This window comes from Heterocephalus glaber, unplaced genomic scaffold (assembly GCF_053883595.1).
Source record: "Heterocephalus glaber isolate CG9 unplaced genomic scaffold, H.glaber_assembly_v1.0 deba00001497, whole genome shotgun sequence".
Taxonomy (NCBI): domain Eukaryota; kingdom Metazoa; phylum Chordata; class Mammalia; order Rodentia; family Bathyergidae; genus Heterocephalus; species Heterocephalus glaber.
This window is the reverse complement of record NW_028258320.1, coordinates 8339816-8354831: the sequence shown is the minus strand read 5'-3', so window position 1 is coordinate 8354831 and position 15016 is coordinate 8339816. Positions and strand designations below refer to the sequence as shown.

The following is a 15016-nucleotide window of genomic DNA, read 5'->3' as shown; positions in this document are numbered from 1 at the left end:
TTACAACATGCATGCTTATTAGGTGATATATTCTAAATATTGAGTTTTTAGCACTTCTCAGATACTGTCACAACCTGAGAAGGCTTGGGTTCTATTTTTCCTTTTCTTGAATTTGGCCTTATTTCCATGTATGAGTTTCAACACGATATATCCCCAAGGCATGTTTTAAAGGTCTTCTGTGTCAAAATTTAGGCAGATTTACCTTCATGTTTATCTTTTCTGTTGTTTTTTGTATGTTCCTGCAGGTTCAGTTTCCACATGGCATCGTTTTTCTTTTGCCTGGAGACTTGTTAGTGTAGGTGTCTGCCAATAAATTCTGTTCTCCATCTAGAAAATCAATAAATTGCATTATTTCACCATAGTCTTTGAAGGATAGCTGGAAATAGATGTTTAGTTTGCCAGTTGCTTTCTTTCAGTCCTTTAGTGCCTCAGTTTAAGTTTTTCCCGCTAAACAGAAAAGGAAATGTGATTTTATTTTTAAATCTGTTATATAACACATTATATGTACACTATTATGCCAGACACTCTGGGCAATGCAAAGATGAGGAAGACAAACTCATTGCAGTCAAGGAAATGCACAGTGTAGTAAGGGGAGGAGACTTCCTGTATGCAGATTTATATAATCTAAGGGTGTGAACCCAAAGGTGGGGTGAAGGCATGCTGGCTGGCAGCACTGGAGGAGGGGCATGCAGACAGGTGCCACACTCGATTCCTGACTTAGGGATCATTGCTTTGGGGAACCCCGGGAAGTCACCTGACCTTTCTGCTTCAGTTTCTTCGCGGCCACATGAGAAGCAGTGTCTGTGTTGCTTTGGAAATGAGGGTGCATGACCCCTGGGAAGCATTTGAGTGTTTACTATTCAGTGTTTATTATGGGTGGTGGTGTCGTTGACCTGTAGGTAGTAGGGTGATTCTTTGTACTTCAGGAATCTTAGTCCCTTCCTGAAGCACAGGGAGACCTTTGTCATCATTCTGTCTCTCTCACTCTCCCTCTCCCTCCTCTCGCAGTAGCCTTTGTGTTGGAGACTGGGTGGCTTTGCTCTGTGTAACCCACTGGGAGAATAGGCACGAATAGTGCTCCAGCTTAGGCTGCAGAGGCAACTCCATACGCTCCTGATTTTCCTGCCTACAGCTGCAGGATGCAGCTGTTCTTATCTGAGGCTTTCTGAGACCAGCTATTTTCAGAAATATAACATAGTGAGGGCGTGTCGAGGCACATACCAGCTGTATACTTGACCATTGGCTCTTTGGCTGTTGAAACTTGTTTTTGTCTTTAGTTTTCAAGTTGGCCATTCTCAGGAGACAGAGGTAGTTGTCCTGAGTCCTAAGGACCAGAGCCCTAAGATGTAGCTCAAAGTGCATCTGGCCCTGCCCTCTGCTGTCACTGCAGCATGGTCATTTAAGGTCATGTTCCTTCCTTGCAGGGTGTGACTGTGGACTCTGGGGAGCTTTTGGGGTGGTGAGGAAAAGAGGACCAGTGCTGACACACACTGGCCTGGGTACATTCGTGTTAAAGGTAGTAGGTGTGTACAAAGCAGCTATGTCTGTGAATAGTCATTAGATGTCTGGTGACATTTCAGGCTGTTCCACTTATTGTCCTATTCCAGGGTTCATTCAACAATAATGTTTTCTCAAGTCCTATCTGTGTGCCCAGGACTAGGTAAAGAAGAAAGGTGATCCCTGCCTTTCAACAGCTCATTGGCTAGAATGGAAACACATGTGCAAATAATTACAATTCAGGGAACAAGCAAATAACAAAAATGTGCATGAAGAATTACAGGATGGCTTCAAAAGGAAGTAGTGCTTGACTCACCCAAAAAATACACAGAAAACTAGAACAGATACATACTTGTCCATTTGAAAGTCATTAAAAAACAGACTGTAGATTCTTCCAAGACTATACTGTGGTCTTTTTCCCTGAGGTTTTCCCATTTGCTCTGCGAGGAAGCCTTATCTGCCTTTTCATGTGAAGGGCTTCTTAAATTTTGGACTCTGCAAAGAGCATGTTTTCCTTACATCTTCTGTTCCTCTGCTTTTCCTCAAGCTTTTCAGAAACCTCTGACAGTTCTGGAATATTACAAGGTTCTAATATCCCGCCTGAGGTCAGGTGCTCTAGTTCCAACTTTGACTTTCCAAGAACCAATGGAAGGCACTGACAGATTCTGGAATTTGACTTTGTCTCTGTGGATTGAGATTGAATCTTGCTTTTGCCACTCGTGGTGTGACCTTGGACTCGTCCCCTTATGTTCCCAAGCCTCAGTTTCTTTGTCAGGGTTTTGAAGGGTGTCATGAGAACTGCAGAGATGGGTGTCAGTACCCAGTTCTGTGCTCGATGTCGAGTAGGGCCTGGCAAATTTTAGCCACTGTTTTCTGTGTCAGAACAAATGCACTCGTAAATCCACATTAAGGGGAAAGTGACCCAGCATTTGCTGAGCATCTGTTGTATTCCACGCCATTTGGGTGTTTTACATTTGTGCTTATTTATCAAGCTTCCTCACAGATATATGTAGGTATTATAATTAAGATGTATGGGCCAGGGATTTAGCTCAGTGGTTCCGGTGCCTGCCTTGCAAGCGCAGGGTCCTGAGTTCGATCCCCAGTACCAAGAAAAAAAAAAAGATTTATTACTGTCTTTCATTGGATCCCGTCTTGATTGTCAGATGTGCCATCATTACATGTGAGAAAGCAATAAACACATCGCCATTAGATTTGTAAGAGACATTCCTACATCAGAGATATTAAAACATGAAAAAATAGGTACCACAGAATCAATGAAATATGGAAGAAGTTTATAAAGATCCTAAGGGGAAAAACTGGGAAGTTAATTCTTTGGGTTTTGATACTGATGTAGTGTACACACAATGTGTGTTTGCACACATAGTTGTTTGTGGTTGTGTTGTTGTTAGTATTATTACTGGCTTGAAGGATGGGATGTTTAACACAGGCTGTTTATTAGTGAACATTGACAGAGGTCCCAGAGGCACTCAATGAAAAGAAACTGAGGCCTAGACCTCACGACACTGTCATTTTTTTTTTTTTAACTTTTTTTTTTTTTTTTTGGTACCAGGGATCGAACTTGGGTCCTTGCCCTTGCGCAGCAGGCGGCGAAACCACTGAGCTAAATCCCCGGCCCGACACTGTCATTTTTACAAGAAGGTGGATACATGAGCTAAACATTAGAATGTATTCTGTGAAAATGCTATGTCAGGGATTGGAGCGGGCTTCTCTTTTTTTTCTGAGACTCAGCATCTCAACATTGAGAAAAAGTCTGAGTCTGTTAGTTGATGGCGTTTTCTATCTGCCCATTTAATCCACACCCTTAACTGCCTTTCTCAAAAAGTGCTTTGGGAGGAAATCAGGATCAATACTGTGAAAAGAAGCTCATTTTCTCCATCAATTACTGGTGCTGGAGAACATTTTTCTTTTTGAAGCCAAACATATGAGATGAGCTTATTTATTAGCTTCCAGCCTGGGCCAGCTTCCTGGCCCCAGGTGTGAGCCTGTCCCTAGTCTGCTGTACCCCAGCAACCACTGTGGGTACACTTGCTGGTGAGGACTATTGTGCACAGTGAATTTCAGTTTTTTAATGCTTTATTCCTTGCCATTTCCTTAGGAGGGACAAATGTCACTCCTAATCTTCCCATGAAAATTGCCACTGTGGAGATGGATTTATCCACAGTTGGTGTGAGTCAGGGAGAGGCCGGAATGACCAGCAATTAACTTACCACCAGAAGACATGGAGGTCTTTTGTTTTGATAATCACAACCATACGCATCACAGCATTCTTCTGAGAATGATGTAAAACACAGAATGCGCCCCGGAAAAGATTTGATTCCATAACAGTAAATATACAAGACAGCAAGCATCGTCCATCATTTCAAAGACAGTAGCTGGGGGGCATTGCATGATAGGATTCATTTTCTTTAAAAAAATATCAAGAATTTTTAGAAAGTAATGGGGAGAAAAATGGGCATTGTGAACAAGATAGATAAGAGAAAGAGGTATAAGGTGTTCATCTGGGGAAGATGGAAGGAAGAGCAGTGTCCACTCCAGATGGGCATTAAGTGAGTCCAGCTTTCAGGGAGGATAGTGGGGCCAGACCTACTCAAGTGGAGGGGTGCACTTTGCACATACCCACATCCACTCAGTGAAGCAAGGACTAGGGTGTTCAGTGTGTCCTGATGAATAGCAGAAGCGTGGAGCCCACATAGTATCATTCCCCAGACAGCTGATTGTAAGTCATGGATGTGGCACAGTAGAGCGGCACGCACTTATGGAAAAGAGCCTTCAGCTGAGTCTGCTCAGTAGCTGTTTGAAGGCTGGGCCAGGAGCTTGGGCAACACGTACTGATGCTGTACAGATGTGGACTCTCCTGAAAGCAAAGGGGGAGTTGATGACCCTGGTCACACCCCAGGGAGGGGACCGGGTGGAGAGGAGCCTTTGGAATTGTGTACCATGGGGATTAGAACTCTGGCTCCAACTATCAGAACCCAGTTAATGGATTTATTGACAATGCTCAAACAGTGTTGCAGAGTTCCAAAGCCTTGAGTAACAGGATGAACTTGAACCTTCTTGCCCAGGGTCTCTAGTTTCCTGGGACATTTTTTTCTGTCCTCCAGAGTAATTTAAGGATTGCTCTAAAAGGCTTTCATGGGTAGAATTGTGCAAAGGCTTTTCTGTGGGATGGAGGACTTCCTAATAGATTTCCGTGAGTGAAGGTTAGGGAAACCCTAATTCCTCTGAATGTACCAACGGTGCCCACTCTCACAGGCTTGGCACTGTGTTCTGATGTGAGTGGCCCCAGCTCTGAGCCAAGAAAGCCCACTCAGGAGCTGCACTTCCTCTTCTGAGAAGCAGTCGGTGAGTCAGCTCAGGGCTGACAGCAGTGAGGCAGGAGGAGGTCAGCAGCCGGCAGGGTGGCGGCAGGGTGGCGGGGTGGGGCCGCCTTCCCCCTCAGTCCTCAGGACCCAGCTGGTTCTTACCAGCTCTGCAGCTTCAGGCAGCTTTACTTGTGGCTTCCAGTAGCTTCCGCCAGCCCCAGGAGGGGAGCAGCAGCCTTGCTTAGGGCCAGGATTGACGTCAGTGTAGCTGTGGGGTTCAAAATGAAGCCTTAGGAATGATCAGAATTTATAGATGATCTATATCCACAGAATTACGTCCCCCAACCTTGATTTGGGTTTGGGGTGCTTAGGAGAGAAGCACACGGGGACAGTTGAGCTGGGCTGATTGAAACAGTCTTACATAAGTGAGGATGCCCTTGGAGCAAACTCCTTTCATTACTCTGTGCTGGAACAGATCTTGGGTCAGTGGAGGAAACTTAACAGAATTCCCCAGTGGTGTTGACGTTTTCCCCGGGGGCCGGTAGGAGGCTTTTTTCTAAAGGTGAGGTGTTCATCCTGTGGGTTCATGTGGTGGTTCTTCTGGGGTCGGCTCTGGGCCCCAGGTGGCTGAACAGAACTTCTCTGGACCGTGTTCTACTTTCTGCTTCCTCCGTGCCACGCCCTTGCTGGACCCCAGGTACATGCAGCGGGCAGAGGGTCCTCCCTGCCACAGTGCTGGGTGGCAGTTTCCATTGAAGTGTTCCCCACTCAGAAGAGAAGCACATCCTCTCCCATCACGTGGAGCCAAGCTTGGAGGAGAACAAAACTAAACAATCAGAAACCCGGGAAAAGTTTGGGGAGTTTTTAATCTTTGGGTTATTTGGCTCTTAGCCTTTCTTTTCAGTATTTTAAGTTAACTTTTAAAAAATGAGACTGGTAAAACAAAGAAAAATTGAAAGCACAGTAGAACATGCCTAAACCTACCATATAGACCCAACAATTTACATTTTGACATATTTCACCCTATGTATGTTGTGTGTATATTTACAATCTGTGTCCCCTATGTCTAAGAATTTCTCCAAATTTCTTCTAACTGATGATAATCCTTTGAATTAGGGGTCAGCATCTTCTCATTTCCTTCAAGTTTTACCTTTTTTTGTTTGCAAAAAGTTTTGCAGAGTAAATTTGAGTTATTCTGGACAAGACCCTATACTCAGAAGAATCATTTAAAAGTCATTGTCTCATCTAGGACTTTAAGGAAACCCACCTCTTTTCCCTTTTTTATTTTAGGGGGTACATGTGTTTTATTTATAAAGAGAGACATCATAATAAATAGGTATTCCTTGGTAGGTGAACTCAGGAGCTGAATAAATTCAGATAAATTTTTTGTGATCAGGCTGCTAGCTCTCATTATCTGAACTCTCTTTTTATATCTGAAATCTTAGAGCCACATAGATTTGGATAACAAAGCAATCCTTATTAGCTGGATTCCTGTTCTCTAATGCAGGGACCAGTGCATTCAGGTATTGAGAAATATGTACATGCCAAAGAGAGTCACATTTCTTGTACCAGAGCCCAGGCTGAAGTTCCCACATAGACCTACTGATGGTTTAAAAATCTGGCTTGCTCTTGATTCATGATTGGCTGGAACAAGCTGAGATAATATCATAATCCTTAAGTAGTTGTAATTTTATTTTTACTTCTGATTATAATTCCTTTGAGATAAACGCTCAGTGGAAATTGAGCTTGTTTGTTATTTTAACTGGTCATTGGTCTGTTGCGATGTTCAGATGGAAAGCAAAACTGTTGGCCCAGGTTGTAGCCTCTCTCGGGTACCCCAGGGCAGTGCTGAGCCACTGACCCCAGGGCCTTTCAGGCTTGCTGTGGACCCTTCCTGAGGCCGGAGGACCAGTGCAGCTCCCTGCAGGCACGTGACTGCTATGATCAGTTACTGCTGTGTGTCAGCTCCTCTAAAAGCTGTGGGGTCCACACAGGGAAGTGATGTGGCTCAGCAAACAGGGTGACTGCAAACGAGATGGCTTGAATCCCCTCACTGTGACCTTGGGCAAGTAACAGACCCCAAAGAGCCTCAGTCTCCCCTCTGTAAAGGGAGCAGGGGCCTCAGCCACAAGCCGTTGTGTAGCAGTCAGGCTGAGTCATCTAGCACAGCCCTAGTGGGGCTCCTTCCTCCAGTCCCTTCTGTTTATGGGAGCTGGGTGACAGTTGCTCAACTCCTGTGGAATAGCAATTCATTCCCACTGGATGTAGCAAATGGGCTTTGCAAAACCATCATCAAAGTGATTGAGATTCTCACCGGTGTGTTGTAGAATTCTCCAGTCTTTCTAAGTTAGCATTTCCACAAAGGTACACTTGGTTCGCTGAGGTCCAGAGGGGGTGTTACATGGCAAGGGCACCTTGTGGCCAGGAGGAGCTCTTTCTGGAGGCTGTCAGGCAGATCTGGCTCCATCCAGCGAAGAAGGGGTGGGGACTACCTGCTGGGTAGTGCTAGAGCCAAGGGGTTAAACTGGCCATTTGGCAGGCGGAGTAATTAATGCTGCATTTTAGAGGGTCACTCATGCATCAAAAAGTTGTTCATTAGTTTTATGAAAGCAGATTGTGCAACCCCAGGGAGACTGTAATTGGGTAGTAATTGAAAATAACTTGGTGGTGAACTTTTGTTGAGGGAACCAGTTGGTGGTAACTTGGGAAGGACAAAGGGCTGGGCGGGGGTGGCTAAAGAGAATGAAATAGCAATGGTCTGACAATAGTTTGAAAGGAAGGAACTTAGAGATGACCTCACCCAACGTTTTAGTTTAGAAATGGGAAAGCAGGTCTGAGGAGGGAAGTGGTTTTCCTAAAACCGCACAGCTAGTTAGTGGGATGTCTTCCTTCTTCCCTTGTGGTGCTTTTCCGGGCTTTCGTGACTTTGATTTTTAGGAGTGGGCTTTGTGTACAGGAAGTTTGTGCTGAAAAGATGCCCCCGAGGCTGAGGTTCCCACCGTTCCTGATTGCAGGGTGTGTTCAGGAGCACTGGAGATCCCAGGGGAGAAGAAAAGTAGCTCAAAATCTTGTTTCATCTGGATCCACCATGCCGTGAACATGCCTGGGACCATTTTCCTTTACCACTCGTGGCTCTGCCGTCCCCAGCCTTCACTGGGTGGCATCTCAGCAAAGGCTGTGGAGTGGGGAAGTGAGTTTTCAGGAGAGGATTATCTTTGAGCATTGGCTCCTGGCTCTGACTTGGCTGAGTCCCCAGAGTGGCTGCTTCCATTATGGAGCTCTGCCTGGCAAGATTGCCGCTGGGACTGGAAGAAGATAGTCATGGCTCCTTCCAGGGCAGACACGAATGGGCCACAGTGTTGTTTTCACAAGCCCCGCTGCGTACCTCAGGAGCTCAGAGAGGCTCAAGCCCCCGATTCTAGGCAGTGCTTTGTTTACCAAGGCCACTGAGGAGGCTCCTTGTGCTCAGTGCTGGTGGCACCCAGCAAGGACACCAGGTCACAGGGAGCTATAGGCATCACTCAGCTGTTTATCTCCCTTCCCTTATCAGTCGAGACTAATGAGAATCTGGAAGGACTGAGTGTACCTGCATGGAAACTAATCAGGAGGGCATCTAGGGTGCATTTGGTCAAAAGAAATCGCATGCCCTTATATGCACACGATATGACCGTTCTGGCCTGGGCTGCCTGGAGCTCACCCTGTCTTACTCTCCTCATTTCTCAAGCCAGTCTTCCAAGTGAGCATGGTTACTTCATGGCTCGAAAGCCAGAAGAACTGAAGTTTTCAAGTTTCTCTAAACTGGCTTTAAATTTGTGGGGATTCATTACCTTTATGGACCAGTTTCCCCAGAGATCTTTCTGCTCAGTCTCAGTGTCGGGGTTTTAGGACACTTTCATGGCCACCAGCACTTAACAGAGGTACAAAGAGGAGCTTAGCTTCAGAGGTGATCTTCCAGCAATCCTGTTTCTTGGTTACTGAAGACACCACAACCACAACATTTCCAAATTAGCAGAAGGAAATAGGTTTATCGGGGTCACTGCTTTGAAAAATAACATGTACTGTTTTTCTAATTACAGAATTAGTATGTCCTCATCGAGGATTTGGAGAGATCAAAGAAGCTTAAAAGAGCCAGCACATATACTAAAATAGGAATAAATTAAATAACTTATTTTTTTACTATTTTGTTAAGTTTCTGCTCAAAGCTTTTTAAAAATTTTATTTATTTATTTATTTAGGTTTTTTGAGGTAGGATCTCACCATGTCGTTCAGGCTGGCCTTCAACTCACTATATAGCCCAGGCTGGCCTTGAACTTTCAGCGATCCTCCTGCCTCAGCCTCCTGAGTGCTAGAATTACAGGTGTGTACCTACATGCCTGGCTCAAAGCTTCTTAATGAACATAGGGACCCTCTTCTATGAAAATCTGGCTTTCTTGTTAAGTTGTCTGTCTTTCCTTTTAGTTTCTAAATCTTACTGCTGATGGTCTTCATTTGCCATAAATGCTGAATACTGAGTCATGAACTTTCATAATTAATAAGATGATTTCTTATACAAGCCACAAGGACTCAGTTTTCTGATTAGAGATATCGCAGGGGACACTGTGCCTACTACATGTGTGGTGTTGGTACCTCAGCTTTGATAGATGTTGAAGTATTAGGTAAAAGGAGGAAGGGAGTTTCTGTGAGCCATTTTGAATGCAAGCAGCTATTGTTGGACAAAGGGAGTGATGGATACTTAGGAGCCGAGCAGATTTCTAGGAAGAGTATCGCCCTGTGGTCTCTGCGAGCCCATTGTGGAGATGCTAAGACGTCCTGGGGGTATCTCCATAGTACTTCACCCACTAGCTCCAGGGGAGCATCAGTTCAGTTCCAAATTATGCTGGAAATCATGTGTTTGATTCCACCGATCAAACTTTTTGGTGAAATGATGGGGGTGGGATTTAAATTAGATTTAAAGTTTTGAAATGAGTTCAGGAAATAGGTGGGTGGACTTCTTAGTCTGTGGCATGTGATGTGTGGGTGGGAATTTCTTTTTTAAGCCAGAACAGTGCACTGTGTTGATGGACCATGTCTTCCAGGGTGATACCCCTGAGAGCTGGAGTCCAGACAAGCGCTCTTTGTCTCCCTGAGTGCGTAACAAACGTGTGTTGGCACAAGTAGCCATGTGCGCTGCAGAGAGGGAGGGAACATGCCAGGGCCAATTGAATTAGGAATTTGAAAGCACATATTAGACATCTAGGTGAGGAGGGGCCTCTGGGGATGCACAGCACCCCAGCCCGAGGCTGCCTAGGAGGGGAGCAGGGTGTGGGGAGTGGGGAGTGGTCGGGAGGTTGATGATTGCAGGCCACAGGGGCTTCATGGTGTTCAAGGTGGGTATTGGGTTTGGGTCTCACACAACTCTTCAGTGCTGTGCTTCAGAGTGAGAGTCAGGGTCTTGCTTTAAGAGGTTGAAGACGTCTCCCCTGAGCATAAAAGTGCAGGCCAGGGGCTCAAGCAGTGGGATCAGCAGCTCTGGAATATGCACACTACTTCCGGGACTCTGCCCTGGGTGGCCAGGCCTCCTGATTCCCCGATTTCCGTCCATGTGATGAGAGCCAATCAAAAGATGAAGCCACGGCCTGTGTCCTTGGGCTTTTAAAGTGTTTTCCCAAGGGCCCCCAGAGGCTTCCCCCAGACGCACCTGAGCAAAGCCTTTCTCCCCAGCCCTGGGCCCTCTCGGGAACTCGGTCTTTGCACCTGCAGTCACTTTGCACCCTGGGACAGAACCTGCACTCAGGCCCTGCCTTCGATTCCCCCTCCCACGTCCATGATTCACAGCCCAGCCAGCGTGACGTGGAGCTTACTGTCCCCTCCTGAACCCGCTCCTTTCTTTGTTTTCTCATCATTTATTGTCCTGTTGCTGCCACTCCACAGTTCCTTGGCTGAGATCCCCTCCCCTCCCCACTTCCCCACTGGGCCCTCCTGTTCCCCAGAGCTAATTTGGAGCTGGAGTCAGCAACCTGGCGTGTGGCCTTAGTCCTGCTCCTTCCCAGTGGCCTCGTGTGAGAAGCCACCCACCTCCCAGGGCTCTGCGTCCCCGCTGTGCAGGAGGGAGGTGCTCTGCAGAGGCGAGCCCTGCACAGTGTGTGCTCACTTCCTGGCTGTGGTGTGGGCAGGGCGGTGTCTTTTCAGACCTCCCTCCCTCCTCGAGGGGCGGACAGTGCCTTCTCATGGTGTCCTCAGGGCTTTCATGGTGCGTGTCTGCCTCTCCAGCTCTTTCCTGAGGAAGCAGTCATCTCGTGGTACAGCTGTCCCCGATGGACTCATTTTATCTTAACGTCTGTAATGACTCTGTCCCCAAATACAGGCCCAGTGGGAAGGCCTGGGGCTTAGGGCATTGACAGAGGTATTTGTAGGGGCACCGTTCAGCTGCTAAGCCAGGAGACTCTACTAGATAATACCCAAGGCCCCTTCCAGGTTTACAAAACTGTATCTTATATTAGGGTTTTTCCTCTTCACACCCGTGACCAGTTCCACACCCTCAGTCAACAACTAAGTGTGAATGCTTCCTGATCCTTCCTTTGTAAGAATTGATTAACTGATTAATTTTAGGGGGAGGTGGGTTCTGGCCTCATCCCTCAAACTCATAATCTTCCTGCCTCAGCCTCCTGAGGAGCTGGGAAGTAGGTGTGCTGCGCCAGGCTTCTGATTTTTAATATACCTATGCCCACATGTATTTTTGAAGTGTATTAATTAATTTAATTTATTTATTTGAGACAAGTTCTCGCTATGTAGTTCAAGCTGCCCTTGAACTCACTACATAGCCCAGGCTGGCCTCAAATTTATGGCAATCCTCCTACCTCAGCCCCTGAAGTGCTGGGATTACAGGTGTGTGCCACTACACCTGGCTGAAGTTTTAAAATATGTCTATCCAGCAATAACATGAATGTTATAGACAATCAAAACAGGAGAAGTAAAAAATACTAAATGGAACAAAAATATGTCTGAAAAAGGATTTAATTTCACTGCTTTTATACCTATATAACTTCTGATGTGTATACAGTGATTATCTTTAAACTGTTTTCTGCCTCCTGCAGCTGGAAGTGGACAAACTGGCCCTCCCGATGAGCCCCAGCCCGGTGGCGAGCCCCAACCCCGACCCCAGCGGGAGGCTGGAGAACAACGCCACGCTCCTCACGGTGGAGCCGTCACCCCTGGACAAGACCAAGGGCTTCTTCGTGGATGAGTCTGAGCCCCTGCTCCGCTGCGACTCCACGTCCAGTGGGTCCTCGGCGCTGAGCAGGACAGGCTCCTTCATTACCAAAGGTAGGAGCGGCAGGCGGCGGCCCCCAGGGCAACAAGCCCAGCTGCCTCGGTCCCACGACCACCACCAGCCCGGTCCTGGACAGCCTGCCCTGGCCCCCGAGCTGACCCTGTCTGGAGGGTGATGTCTCTCGCTGAGGTGGACATGCCTAGGAAACTTGACTGTACCACAGCCTGTAGGATCACCTTTACCGTCACAGTGCTATCTGAGGCGTTTTATGAAAGGCAGAAAATGTAGTCCTGCAGGTTTTTTGGAAATTATTTACCAGCCTTGGATCCAAATATTTAAAGTATAATCGGTCTTGAGAGTTGAAAGGACAATTTTACCGACTTAAATGGATCCTAATGTGCATGCTGTTAGATTGAAAATAGTGTTTTAAACATATTGCATTGTTTCCTTTGGTAAATAATTTACCACTTTTGCCTTGGAATTATAGGGTAGGGAATTGGGAGACACACTGCTGTTTTTTTTTGGTACCGGGCATCGAACTCAGGTCCTTATGCTTTCAAGGCAGATGGCGGAACCACTGAGCTAAATCCCCGGCCTGAGCCACACTGTTTTGATGACAGGTTTTTATTAGAAAGTGCCTAGTTTAGGGGCAATTCCATTTAGATTTTAGTGGAAGGATTATATTTTATGCATATATTTATAAAATATCTTATAGTAAGCACTTTACATATTTATGTTAGCCTATTGTTCATTTATATAAAATATTTATATTGTAATTTAGTTGTTGTTACAGATAGGGTAGAGAGAGTTACAGTTCCTCCCCCCAGTGTAAGGCATGACCCAGGAAGCAGTGTTTTCGGGCTTCTGTGCTTCTATTCTCTCAGAGTTCAAAGCTTTGCTAAGTCCGACAAGCAGGCTGCTCTAGCTTGGGACTTTGGGCCAGTGGATATCTTTGTTTAGTAGACACATTGCAGATGGAAAACCTGATAAAGGTATCACAACACTTCTCTGGGTTTAGAAGAACTTAGAAGTCCTTTAAGTCTAGACGTTAACGTGCCATCCTAATGATGCCTCTGCCACCCATCTTGGGTGCCACACAGGTGCAAACTCCCACGCTGTCTATTCTGTGCCAGACGGAGTGCTACTGGCACACCAGGCAGGGGAGGCTGGGGAGAGGGTAGGCAGCCCCTGCCCACAGCACGGCCCCCTTCATCTCCTCCCTCCCCTCCATCTGGTCCCCGCAGAGAAGAAGGACACGGTGCTGCGGCAGGTGCGCCTGGACCCCTGCGACTTGCAGCCCATCTTTGACGACATGCTGCACATCCTGAACCCCGAGGAGCTGCGGGTGATTGAAGAGATCCCCCAGGCCGAGGACAAGCTAGACCGGCTGTTCGAGATCATCGGCGTCAAGAGCCAAGAAGCCAGCCAGACGCTGCTGGACTCTGTGTACAGCCACCTTCCCGACCTGTTGTAGAACATGCCAGCACTGCGCTCTGCAGACTGACTTGGTGGCAGGGTGGTTTCGTTTGGTTTCTACTTCCGGTTTTGGTGTATGTGTGTGTTTAACAGTCTATGGCCAGTGTACAAGTTCTTTCTTTTCTCTCCTTGTTTTTTTCTTTCTTCTTTTTTTTTTTTTCCTAAATCTCTGGGAAATTAGTTTATAACCCCTTGCAAAGTATAACTATTGCAAAATACCCACCAGTAAATTTTTATAAGTTCCAGTTCTCTCTGTTTTTGCCGCCTTATGTATTTTCCAAATTGTTCTGTGCACTTTAAATTCACATAACTGACCGTAAATGCAGTGTGACTTCCTACACACTGGATTGTGAAGCTCTTCTTAAAGTGTAATGGCATCTTGTGGATTCTATAAGCAGTCTTCTTATCTTTCAACATCTATGTCTACATTTTTTAAAAAAATACATTATTGCTATTTTTATTATTGTTTGCCCTTCACAAAGGTTCTTAGGGATTAAGGAGATCTGAGATCCTGTTGAGTTACTGTAACACAATCACACCTTGAATTATCTTCTCAATATTCTATGTCGCACACTTCACATTCATAGCTGAAACTTGACCACACTATTGCAGACCGAATGGTTTTCACCTGGACACTGTGTAGAATGCCTGATTCCTCATGCTCCTCTTCACGCTAACACGCTCTGGGCTGGAGAAATGATTATCCTCAAGCCATCAGGACTTGCTATTTCAGTGGCTTGTCATCTGGACCCCCAAAGAACTTGAACTTCATCTTTTAGGGATTGAGTTGTTCTGGAACACATTGCCACACTTTGGAAAGTCCAACTCAAGTGCCAGGGGCATGTTTTCCATAGAATTTGCCCAGCTTTGCTTTCAAAGATGTCTTGTTTTTTATACAAACATAGTCAATAGCTCCAGTCTGCCCTCAGGCCTTGGTCTTGTTGGGTCTCCTCCATCAGTCACTATAATTAAAAATGGCTACAGCTATAAGAACTCTTATCTGATATATTTGCAACTGTGCGCCCTTATAAACCTACCCTCTAATGCTCAGTGGCCAGGTTCTAAAATAGAGGTTGTGTGGCCTCCCTTTGTGCTGGCGGGGTTTTCGGGTAGTGGTGAGAGACTGATATCAGAAAAATGCCTTCAAGTGTACTAATTTATTAATAAATATTAGGTGTTTGTTACTTGAGTCGTTTGAGTGCTTTTAATCCTTGAATGCCTTGCCCATCTGTTTGCTCAGGTCTGTGCTATGATTGGTCTTTTGGATAAGTATGTATTTTAAAATCCTCACCCTGTCTAATTTTTTTTTTTTTTTGATACCTCGGATCAAACTCTGGACCTTGCACTTGTGAGGCAGGTGCTGGAGCCACTGAGCTAAATCTCCAGCTACCTCTCTAATTTTTAAATCATGCAAATGAGCAAAGATTCTGTCAGGAAAGTCACCTGGAGGTATCTAGGAAAGGAGTGTGGT

At 46.0% G+C, this 15016-nt stretch overlaps 1 protein-coding gene across 1 annotated transcript in view; it reads left to right on the top strand.

Annotated features, from left to right (window-relative positions):
- Tnfrsf21 (TNF receptor superfamily member 21) overlaps positions 1 to 14729 on the top strand; it is a 65953-nt gene extending 51224 nt beyond the window's left edge. Inside the window, exons 5-6 of the mRNA XM_004846399.4 lie at positions 11894 to 12122; positions 13314 to 14729. Coding sequence (XP_004846456.1) covers positions 11894 to 12122; positions 13314 to 13543 — 459 coding nt within the window. The 3' untranslated portion in view covers positions 13544 to 14729. The remainder of the gene's footprint in view (positions 1 to 11893; positions 12123 to 13313) is intronic.
- The last annotated feature ends 287 nt before the right edge of the window (positions 14730 to 15016 follow it).